This window comes from Ochotona princeps, chromosome X (assembly GCF_030435755.1).
Source record: "Ochotona princeps isolate mOchPri1 chromosome X, mOchPri1.hap1, whole genome shotgun sequence".
In the NCBI taxonomy this organism is placed as follows: domain Eukaryota; kingdom Metazoa; phylum Chordata; class Mammalia; order Lagomorpha; family Ochotonidae; genus Ochotona; species Ochotona princeps.
The window spans coordinates 27,056,091-27,068,556 of record NC_080865.1 but is presented as its reverse complement, the minus strand read 5'-3'; the positions used below and the strand labels follow the sequence as shown (position 1 = coordinate 27,068,556).

Genomic DNA, 12,466 nt, shown 5'->3' with positions numbered 1-12,466 from the left:
AATATGGTATATATTATAATTTTCTTTAAAAATGATTGAAGATGAGTGTTTTTGTTTACTGAGATAATTTTGGTGAAATTGGCGCCAGTAAGGGAGGCTGGCTCCTGATGGTGGAGCAATCTGTTTAGCTACAGCACTGGCCCTGCTTAAATAGTTTTATTGTAGTTTTAAAAAAATTGTTGATGGAAGCTGGCATTGTGTCGGTCATTGACTGCAGTGCTGGCATCCCATGTGGAGGCTGGTTCCAGTCTGCCGCTCCGCTTGGTGCTGTTGCGCCTGGGAAAGTAATAGCCCTGGCACACATTTGGGAGATCCAGTAAAAGCTCCTGAATCCTTACTTCGGGCTGGCCAGTACTGGCCAGTGTTTCCATCTGAGGACTGATCCGGAGAATGGACGAGATTTTCTGTCTTTTCTCCCTTGGTAACTTTGCTTTTCAAATAATCTTTTTAAATCCTTTTAAAAGTTATAAGTAAACCTTAAATCTCATTGCAGTTTGCTCTTTGTCAGGCAATAGTCTACATGCTTTAATTCATAGCATTTTGAAAATGTAAAAGTAGTCTGTTCATATGTGATACATACTGCAGATGATGTACATAACAAATGATTTAAGTACATGGACAGGAATCAACACTTGACTCTGTCTCCCTCCTAGGGTTACCCTTGATTAAGAACTGTTACAGAAAGCTGATTCCTGCAGGAAAATATTTCCATAAATGTCTGACTCGCTGAAGCCCTTAATGTGCTTTGCATATTGCCTCTGACAAGTCTTATCTCAAAAAAACAATTTTCATATTATGCAAATATAGATTTTGGTAAATAGGCTAGGATTTTTTTCAACGTACGTCTTCGCATGCATGGAGAAGCTCTTCAATTCTTAATGACAGGCAGACAGCAGCATACAACTTTGAAAAATTGTGTAGATTCAATGAAATAGCATGTAATAATGAAATCAAGCCACTGTTATAATTTGACTAAAACAGGAATGGAGGTATGTGATAACTTATCAAGTAGACTGACCAGTATATTTAAAAGTCAAGTTTATGTTCTTCAATGTCCAAATAGCAGATTTTATGATTTCTTTTTAATTAATCTTACTACTACAGACTCAGTGCAGATGTTGTTTGTACTGCATCAAATCCACTTTGATCTATTTGCAGTATTTTTCCGTCTACTGGGTAATGCACCTTACTTTTTAAAAGTACAATTTGTGTTTCTTTTAATTAACTTATTTTCCTTAGCACAGCCCCAGAAGGGCTGAGGACTTGAATTTGCCTTGTCCGCTGGTACCAGGACATGCTCCCTGTCAGCATGTTGCTAACCAAAGCTGAAAACCTCTAATTGGAAGCTCTCAGATTACTCTTTTGAAAATATATAATGTGTTTTTAAAAGGACTGTTTGGTGCTCCATGCAAATGCATCCTCCAAGGAATACAAAGACACTTCAAAACATGGAATTAAAACATAAATTTGTTTGGGTACCAAAAAAATTTAAATGTATGTATAGTAGATTGAAGCCTGTCTCCTGAACAGTTTCTGTTTTCCTTATCATGGACATTTACGATCGAGTACCCTACTGTTAACTTACTGGGCTACAAAATTCATATGGATTCAAAACTTAGAGTACAAATGCAGATAAGATCAGGAAAATTTTTTTTTTATTATTTAACTTCATTAATTACATTGTATTATGTGACACAGTTACATAGATACTTGGGTTCTCCCACCCCTCCCCAAACCCTCCCACCATGGTGGATTCCTCCACCTTGTTGCATAACCACAGCTCAAGTTCAGTTGAGAGTCCCCCATTGCAAGCGTATACCAAACATAGAGTCCAGCATCTTATTGTCCAGTCAAGTTCAACGTCTTCTTAGGTATACCCTCTCTGGTCTGAAGACAGAGCCAGCAGAGTATCATCCCAGTCAATTGAAAGCTCCAACATACCATCAGCAAAAATTTACATCATTATGGAATTAATTGACATAGTAATGAGTAACCAACATGTTAAAAGTAAATGCGAGTTCCCAGCCACCTTCTGTGACCACCTCACCTATACTTCAATTTAGTTTATACACAACATATAACATTCAAAACATAACATGTTATACATAAGATCATATCATCTTAAAGTAAGGCAAACATGTGGTATTATTTTTGATATTTAATCTATATTGCAGTTTATACTCTTGCTAAACCTATGTGAATTATCTGCTCATATACTGAATCAGCTTCTATTTCTTGTCTATTTTAAGTTTTTGATGTTCAAACATTTATTAGCATTATTCATGGGCTATATAAAATTATCAACCTACAAATTGTAGATTTATTGAATTTCGAGTTCTACTTGTGGTTGCCTTGACAGGGCCAGGCCCTAGCTGGCCAACATGCTGGATGTTCCCCAACACTGCTGGGCATACCTTTTATACTATTGTTTTAAGGGATCCCTGCTTATGCATTTAGAGATTTAAAAAAAAAAAATTGTCATGCCATGGCATAGAAGCCTCAGCCTCTGCTTGTAGCAGCAGCATCCAACATGGGCCCCATTCGAGGCAAGCCTACTTCACTTCCTGTCCATTTCCTTGGTAAGACCTGGGATGGCTGTGGAGGGTAATCTAGAACCTTGATTTCCTGCACCCACGTGGGAGATCTGGAAGAGGTTCCTGGCTTCAGATTGGCTCAGCTCTGTGCACGGAAGGCATTTGGGGAGTGAACCAGCAGATAGAAGATCACTCTGACTCTCCTTTTCTCTGTGTAACTCAACCTTTAAAATGAGAACAAATAAATATTTTTAAAGTAAACAAATTTCTCCTGTTGGCCTCCTAGAAATAATTATTATATAATTTTATTTATTTTTAAAGATTTGTTTTTATTTGAAAGTTTCATAGAAGGAACTACAGAGAGGTTCTTGGTCAGTTGATTCATTCTCTAGATGGGCGTAACTGGCAGGGCTGGGCCCTGCTAAAGTCAGGAGTCTCATCCAGGTCTCCCACATGGGTAGCAGTAATGACACACTTGCACCATCTTTTGATGTTTTTTCCAAGCCATTAACATGGAGCTGGATCAAACTGGAGCAGTGAGGACATGACCCAGTACGGTTATGGGTTGCTAGAATCACAGATAGCAGCTTAACATGCTGTACCACAAGGCGGCAGACCCCTGTAATTTCAAGTGCATTGATTGCCCTTGATTGTCTGAAGTACATACTCTGAGATTCATTGCTGTCTGCATGGGCACTTTTCAGAAGGCCAGCATTGCTCTTCCACCTGTTCTTACATATACCGCAGTCTTGCTCAGATTTAAGAATTGCAGTCTTTGAGTCTTATGTGTTCTTCCAATACAGAATAGTGAAACTTGTTATATAACCAGTATTTTTTTTTAATTTAGCCATGTTTGAATTTAGCTTTTTCAAATACCTTAACAAATATGTTTTAGTCAGTGTTTCAAAAGTTTTTTTTTAAATATATGTATATATTGTTACGTATATAGTTAGAAAGTCATATTAACAGAGAGGACAGACAGACAAATCTTTCATGTGCTGTTCATTCCCCAAATGGCCACAACGGACAGAGCTGAGCTGATCCAAAGCTAGGAACCAGGAGCTTCTTTCCAGCTCTCCCACATGGCTGCAGACTCCCAAGTCTTTGGGCCATCCTCCACTGCTTTCCTCAGGGAGCTTGATGGGAAGTGGAGCAGCGGAAGCACGAACTGGCACCCATATGGGATGTTGACGTTTGAAAGTGGATGATTAGGCAACCGAACCATGACACCAACCCAAAGAGTAGTTTTCTGTTTGGGTTTTTAAAATAAAGATTCTTGGGCCTAACACAATAGCCTTGCATCTGCTGGAATCCCATATGGGTGCCAATTCGTGTCCTGGCTGTTACACTCCCACTTAGCTCCCTGCTTGTAGCCTGGGAAAGCATTAGAGGACGGCCCAAAGCCTTGGGACCTTGTACCTGTATGTGAGACTTGGAAGAAGTTCTTGGCTCCTGACGCTGGATCAGCTCAGCTGTGACCCTTTTGGTCACTTGGGGAATGAAACAGAGGGCAGAATATCTTTCTCTGCCTTTCCTTCTCTGCATATCTGCCTTTCCAATTAAAATAAAAAGGTTTTTTTAAATAGAAGCATTTTAAACTGAAAATATGGTCAAATTTTCAGTTGTTTTTTTAAAATGTGCATTACTGGCCCTTTTAACAATATATTGAAAGGTAGCTCAGGTGCTTTAAAAAGTTTTTTTTTTTTTTTTGCCTTTGTGCTTTTGACTTTAGTTCACTATTCAAAATTATTAAGCTCAATATTGCTATAATATTAAGGATAAAATGTATTTTCCAAAAGTGACGGTTGTTTAAATCAATTAGATTTCATGGTTTTTAGGAGGTAATCTGAATACAGCTGTGTGCATGAAGACGCTGCCCAGTAATTTTTTTCACACTGTTTTTATTGCTTTTTACCTTACTGTCATCTGACAATTCAAGCTTGTAGAAGGACAACAATTAAACTTGATTAATTCTGCCAACTTCTTTATGTGTTGTGAACCCCTACCAAATAACAGTAAACAAGAATTTTAATCTGTGGTTTTGCTTTGTTTCTGGGTATGTCATTAACGCTTTTGAACAGGTAAACCCTATTTGAAATGCAGACCTGGTTTGTTTCGGTAAGGAACCTAGCCAGAGAGTGAAGCCCTTTGCGCTATCTCCGGCAGAGGAGTGTGGAAGATCCCTTCTGCTTTGGGCTGGGTGCTGAGCCGACAAGGGACTGACTGGAGCAGAGATGAAAGAATCGGATTCACATTATAATCAGTTCTGCAGAGCAGCTGAGCAGTGTGAATAGTTATAATTTAGTAGTCTGAATATTAAATTCTGTTGTTTGAGAGGAGAGGAAATGTAAAGTGAGTTGTTGGATGTTGGTTCCGTAGCATGTTGACTTTGATTCAAAGGCCTGGATTTGGGTCAGTTCTATAGAATTTCACAAATTTTCTTTGTGTTTTGTTTTGTTTTTTCCTCCTTTGTAAGGACTTATGTGAAAGGAGAGTAGCAGCGACATCTTCCACTCTTTAGTTCACTCCCTAAATGACCACAACAGCAAGGGCTGGGCTGAAGCCAGGAACCCTGAACTGCGTGCTGCTCTCCCATCCCTTTGGCAGGGGCCCAAGTCCCTGGGCCATCATCCACTAGTGCCCCAGGCTCCTTAGTAGGGAGCTACATCAGAAGCAGAGCGGCCCAGGCCCGAGTTGGCACCTCTCTGTGGGCTGCCAGCAGTGCCAGTTGTAGCTGAATCCATTGTGCCACAGTGGCAACCCCTGTTTTTAATTTCTTAAGTTTATTTGTGAGGTCGAAAGACAAAGAACTCGAATCTGCTATTTCACTCCCCAGATGCCCACAACAGCCAGGGTCTGACTAAGGCCAGAACTGGGAACCAGGAATGTAATCCAGGCTTCTCATTTGATGGGCAGGAACCCAGCTACTTGAGCCATCTCTGCTGCCCACAGCATGTGCATTAGCAGGAAGCCGAAGTTCAAAGCTGGGACTGGGAGTGCATCCAGGCGCTCCAGCATGAGGTGTGGGCATTTTAACTGCTGTGGCTGGCCTCTCACTCCCACACCTTTTACTTTTATGGGATAGAAAAGAACCCTTTGGAAAGTAGCTCTCCAGCCCACCTTCTTTCCCTTTAAGTAAAGTCAGGTAAATAATGCAAAACGCCAGGCCTTTTATTCCAGTGACCACGTTGAGAAGTGTTTAGTTTCTAGAGCATTGCTACTCTACCAGTGTACTGCGTTATTTTGGTTCTTACCTCTCATATGGTACTTGTAAGTCAATATTGCTTGGGTTTATTCCATTTGCCTTTGCTCTTCTGCCTCTCGATTAAATCTTAGAGCTCTCATTGAAAATATTAACCCCAGCGTATTTGAAATGATGCTGTGATTAAAATTCTCACTTGAGCAAAAGAACAGAATAAAAGCATTATCCATATGTTTCAATGCTTTCATTTCTTTAAAAGTCTTTTCTGGGTTTTGGGCCATTTGATGTAGCAGGCAAAATACTGCTGATTTAGCCTCCATCCCAAATGGGAATGCCTGTGTTCAAGTTCCATCCCTGCTTCTGATTACAGCTTCTTTGATAGTGCATTCCGTGCAACAGATGATGACTCAACTTCTCGGGTCCCTGCTATCGAAGTGGGAGACCTGGATTGAGTTTTCTGTTACTTGATTTGGTCTGATTCAGCCCTGGCTGTTTTGGGCAATGGGAGAGTGAACCAGTATTTGGGGACTGGCTCCCTATTATTAAGTAATTAATCTTAAAAGGAGGAAAATAATATGGCACACTAAGGCTGCTACTTAGGACATCCATATTGAAGTACATGGTTAATCTCCTAGCTGCTGCATGCTTCCAAAGACCAGCTTCCTACTAATATGCAGCCTGGGAAGACAGAGGTAATGATTCAAGACCTTGAGTTCCCTTACACACACATGAGAGACTGGATTGCATTCCGGGCATCTGGTTTGAGTCGGGCCCAGTCTTGACTGTGGTAGTCATTTGGGAGTGAAGTAGCAAATGGAAGATAGTTCTCCTTCCTTGCTTTTTAAATAAATGAAAGTGAACAAACTTTTATAAAGGAAGATGGAAAATACTACCTCAAGTTAGCCTAAGTTTGTTTTTCTCTATTGGTGGTGATAGTAAGTAAAAACAAAAACAAAAATCCTCGAATTTGTTAAACAGATGTAAAATTCGTCCAGAACAGGAGACAACAAGTTGAAGACACATTGTATGTTTTGCGCATGGTTAAATAGAGGGAGCCCAGACACAGTGAATGCTGCTCACATTTGGGGAATCAACCAGTCAATGGTACATACCTCCTCCTGTCTTGACAAAAAGTAGAACATAGTACACCATGTGGTATTTATGTTCTCAGCAATGGCTGAGGTTGGGATTGTGAGGTTCTTCTACATCTTCCTGTTTATAGATATTCAAGCATATAAAATATTCACCAGTAGGTTCAAAAGCCCTCATTGTACTTGAAATTGAACACATATAGTTTGTGTTGTCTTTGCTTTGTATGGCCAAGCGTGTGTGATTGATTTATGTGTAATTTTGTCATCTTTTAGGATGGCTCCAACCTCACTGCTAGTCAGAGGGCCTATGCTCCTGAGCAACTGCAGAAACTGAACAATTTAAGCATCGACACACAGTACTACCTGGCCCAGCAGGTGCACCCTGTTGTGGCCCGGATCTGTGAGCCCATAGATGGAATTGACGCTGTTCTGATTGCCACCTGGTTAGGTAAGTTTCTCATGCTCACATGGACCCTTACAGGGTCACAGCAACATGCACTGACCTGCTTCGACCATCAGCATCCCTTTTGATGGGCGCAGATATATGCCTGGCACCTTTGTTGCAGTTAGATATCCATTTTTGGGTTGTGTGGCCACTGTCTCCTTTCATAGACCGAGTGCCTCCTGTACAGTGTTATTAAGTACCTCTTAACCATGTGCTTGCTCCATAGTTGCCTCTCAGCTGCTAAGGACAAAGAAGGAAGGAAAGAAAAAGGATTAAGAGAAGATTGAGATTATGTATTTACTGCTTTAGTTATTGAACCTCCATTTTTAAGGAGTCTGATATGCTGCTTTTTGGTTCCTTTGTTGGTCTTTAAGGTGTTTTCTTGTAAGAAAACAAGACTTTTAACATAAAAATTGTTAATTATTTGATGTCCTGTGAATATCCTATTTTAAGTTCTTCCAACAGTGGACTTGCTGTTTTCCCCTCAAGACTTGGCTTTCTCCTAATTTCTCATCCTTATGACATACCGGGCAGTCCTGAGTCTTCAGTGTTGCCTTGACTTTTTGCTGTGTCCTCCCTATTATTGTCATCTTTTGCTTAGAAATATGTTTCATAATCAGCCATGATTTCATTTCTAGGCAGCTAGCATATAAATGGTTGCATTGCTTCTAAGAACACTTGCTGTTTTCTGTCGTAAGCAAAGATGAGAGTACTGTGTAATAAAGTTCTTAGGAGATGACTCACTCTGTTTGAGTCAAGGCTCAGTGCTATTAGCATCTCATTGACTCTTTGTCAGTTACAGACTGTTTCACTTTCTAGCCTCTTTTCATACTGTCGTCTCTACATGTCCCCTAAATATGGCATTGCTTATTTTATTCCATTTCATGGAGTCTTCTCTCCTTTGAATAAAAAGCTCTGCCTACAGCATCTTAGGAGCCTGAATTTGGTTTCTTGCTCTGCATCCACAGCTCTCAGGTCCACAAGTCATGGAGTAGAGTTGTAGTAGTGGACAATTGGCATGCTCAACAGAGGACCTAGGGTCAGGGACGGGGCCAGTGAGTGGTAGCCAGTTCCCATCCTCCAGTTAGGTTTCAGCAAACATATATCTGTACTCCTACAGCCCGTGGGGTATGCAGATATTGCATGCATTTGTGGAATGAGATTGGATTTTCTATTGATGCCTATCATGTCATATATTTTCCATTCTTCCCCTGTTGTGTGTTTTTGATCTCCCTGCTACCCCAACCCCACTATTTCATCAGTGCCTGTTCTCAAAGTGGGAACCTATTTTTGACATTTGCCTAAGCAAAATATAGTTAGATAAAATTCTGCTATCAAAATAATCATAATAATGTATTCTCCAAGTTGTATTTATAAATCCTCAGCTCGTTGGAGGAAACAGTATCTTGAAGTTTCATTCCCCACAGCCTTTCTTGTACATTGATGTGTTACTCTATTGAATACTTTGTTACTTTGCATGTTTTCTTATTCACTCTTTGCAGCAGCCTCATGAGGATATGTTGCATTAACTGCATTTAATGAGGAAGGAAGCCCATTTGAGAAGTCACTAACTGGCTTGGTCTTATCATGTAACTAGTAGGTGGCTGTGATTGGATATTAACCCAACTCTGATTTAACTTTCAGTTCTTAAAAAATTAATTAATTTTATTATCCCAATATTTCCCTCCCCCCCACTGATTTCCCCCATGTCGTTATAATAGTATAGACCTTCACAATCAGTCCTAAGTCCATCATTCTGCTATTTAAGTGCATCCTGACATTGTGAGTGCGGACAATGGCAGAGTCCAACATCCTATTGTCAGAATATATGTAACAGTTTCATTGGGAGTCCATCTTTGATTGGAAGTAGAGATGCACACTGCATTGTATCCTCACATCTGTATGTGATAGTCTCTACTACACAGTTGCTTAACATCCCTTTAAATGAAAAGCCGTAAAACAAAATCAACAGAGAAAAATCAAAAATTTACAACATGAAGTTAATTAACATGCTGTTGAATGACTAGTGTGTTGCTGAAGAAATGAAAAAGAAAATCAGACCTTCCTAAAGCAAACGCTACTATTGTGTAATCTATGAGTCAGTGAGGAAATTAATAAGAAAAAATAAGAAAAACAAAAACTTTTTTGGAGTGAATAAAAAGAAAAATATCAAACTGTCTGAGATGTAGCAAAAACAGTATTGAAAGGGCTATTGATCTGATTTTGCTTGGAAGGTTGCTATCTTATATCAGAGAGCATATATTTGTCCTTTTGGGATTGACTTGTTTCACTGAGCATAATGGTCTCTACTAATAACAACTGCTGGTGTGGATGTGGGGAGAAAGGTACCCTCCTTCATTGTTGGTAGGAGTGTAGGTTAGTACAACCACTATGGAAATCATCATGGAGAGTGTTAAGAGAACTGAAAATTGACCTGCCATATGACCCAGCTATCCCACTTCTGGGAATATATCTAAAAGAAATGAAGTCTGCATATGAGAAAGGCATCTGTAATCGTATATTTATAGCAGCACAATCTATAATAGCAAAGATATGGAAACAACCCAGATGCCCGTCTAAAGAGCGGTAGATAAAGAAACTGTGGTACATCTACTCCATGGAATACTACTCAGCCATGAAAACTCTGTCTTTCCTTCTGTATAACCAAGAATCTGATGTAAAGATAAAACCACGAGTCTGATGTAAAGATAAGCCACTGTCCTGTCTTCTCTTGGTTTTGTTTTTTTCGTGGTCAGCACTGATGAAGGACAGATGATACAAGCTCCATGTCTTGAGAGACCTTGAAGAGAGTCATGTAGAGCCTTGCATTTTAGTCAGGAAGCGGGACAATAAAGGGTAAAATGGGAACCTGCCTCCATGCACAGACCTGCTGCCCATTCATGTACTTTAAGGCTAGGTCATATCAAGAAGGACTGGATTGATGTTGTTGGTACCAAGGGTGATAGAAGGATTTTGGCCGATAAACAATGGGGAGCGTTTCATCTGCTTAGAGATGCTTGATCATAATTCTGGCTACCTTATAGTCATAGACTTGCCTTGTGAGTTCAGTACTAGAGGAGTGGTTCCTGCCCTTGGGAGTTTCAGGCTGTGTCCAATTGCTCTGCAATCACAAGTGTACAGAGGGAGCCCTTCAGTCTCACACATGGGTCTACTGTGTCCACATCTTCCCCACCCTACGCCTACAGGCTTTCTAGGCGCGGCCGGTTCAATGTGGATGCAGTGCTGGGCAGCCGCTTTCTGGTGTCTTTTCAGCCTAGATGGACATATGCGTTTGGCCTTTGGGAAGCTCCTGCTGCACCCTTACATAGCTGCACCGTTTCGTTTGTATCTTCTGCCACCGAGTAGTTTTTATACTGAGGGTCTGTGAAGTTGTCATCATTGGGTAGTCCTCCTCCTCCCCTGCTCATCCTGTTCTCCCCCCCTGCCCCCTGCCGTATCAACCTACATCAGTTAGAAATCTTTCAGTCTTTTGTCTGTCCCTGTTTTCTTATAGGAGGCTCAGCATTAATGAAAAGCAGGCCTGGAAGTGCCCATCATAGTCTGTGGGAAGCATTGAAGCTCGCCAGGCAGATCTCTGCAGGCATTTGCCCCCTGCCCTATACAAGAGCTGCATTTTTATCTGCACCCTTTATTCCTGCACTCCAAGGGAGAAATTCGGGCGGCTGTTCACTAGGGGCTTCGCGCCCTGGTTATCACTTCTCAGGAACCTGTGGTTTTAGAGAGTGGGAGGGAGGAGACGGGGAAGTGGTGGCAGAGTAAGGGGAGTGTTAGGGGTACGTGGTTTCTAAGAGGTGCAAGCTGTAGGCATAAAATTACTGTAATTTGTTTTTAAGTTTCCAAATCTGTTTTCTTTATGTTAAAAAAAAACTGCAGTTAGTGAACTGACAGTGTTCAATAAGTTGAAGTGTACAAATGTATACATAAAATACAAGCCCTCCAACTGCCTAATCACAGATGGAAAAGAATTCTCTTGCTTTTAATGTAGTTTTTATCTTTGATTAATGAAATGTATTACAGTGTGGAAATTTCAGTGAAGTTTGATACTTTGTCCTTTTAGCACAAAGAGATCGGGAATAATGGCATAATTTCATTTAGGAAAATTATTAAGTTCATGATTTTTTATTTTTAAGACTCTTGTGGAGAGCAGCTGTATTTTTCAACTACCTTTTTCTTTTTCTATTGCTTTTATCCTGCTTTCCTTGAAAAGAAAGGCAAGCATCAAGTGTTGGCTTTATGCTGTGGCTTCATTTTGGAAAGTCTGTTTCTCCCTGTCAGGATACCTCGTGAAGTCTGTCTGGTGGCATGTTGGACGACCTGGATTGCCAGTTGGGAAGGCCATTTTGTCGAAAAGGAGATAGGATAGTCTATTAAATAAGTGAATGAATAAGTCTGTTGAATTCAAAGAGAATAATTTCTTCTCTCTAATAACTAATGATCCTCATTATCCCATAGTGAAATGTGTATCATTTTTTTTAAAACCCATGCAAGATTATTGCTATTGGGCTTAAATAAAGCCAAATTTTACTCTTTTTCCATCTGTGAATAGGAAAAAATACAATATTTCTCTTCTTATACAATAGCGCAATGGGAAACATGGCCAGTGAAACTTGGAACTCTTAGCTTTTGTTCCCTAGACTATAGATTTTTCTCTTTCTTGTTCTGATGAAAGCTCTCTATAGACTGTGGATAGAATATTCACAGTGTGCTCAAACATCCAAATAGTCTTCTAACCTACCAAACTGGGCAAGTGATGAGAATAGCCTGACATTCAATCCTCAATTTCATTTAATAAATTTCTATTTCATGCATAATAATACTTAGAATTATATATATGTGTGTATGTATATATAAAATGTCATTTAGAATTGTATATATAATATCTTTCAGGGAGCAATGATTTGTATCCATAGTTATGCATTATATTTCACTAGTAATAAAATTTCAGGCATTTGGCAATCTGAACAGTGTTTTCATTGGTACTAAGAAATGTGGTGTTTGAAGAATGTGGGAATTTAACCTCTGAAACTAAGAGGTCAAGCTAGACAGCATACTTAATCCATTGTCATCTTGGATTAAATTACAAACTGAAAGTTTCCTTTCTTTAAGATTGCCTGCGGACCAGTCTTGTGTAACAGCAGGTTAAGCCACCACCTGTGATGCCTGCATCCCATAT

The 12,466-nt window shown here is 40.0% G+C and overlaps 1 protein-coding gene across 4 annotated transcripts in view; it reads left to right on the top strand.

The window, feature by feature from the left end:
• POLA1 (DNA polymerase alpha 1, catalytic subunit) overlaps positions 1 to 12,466 on the top strand; it is a 297,480-nt gene that overhangs the window by 127,441 nt on the left and 157,573 nt on the right. For all 4 annotated transcript variants that reach the window (XM_058659192.1, XM_058659191.1, XM_058659190.1 and 1 more), the window contains one exon: positions 7,101 to 7,275. In XM_058659192.1, the coding sequence (XP_058515175.1) occupies positions 7,101 to 7,275 (175 nt within the window). The remainder of the gene's footprint in view (positions 1 to 7,100; positions 7,276 to 12,466) is intronic.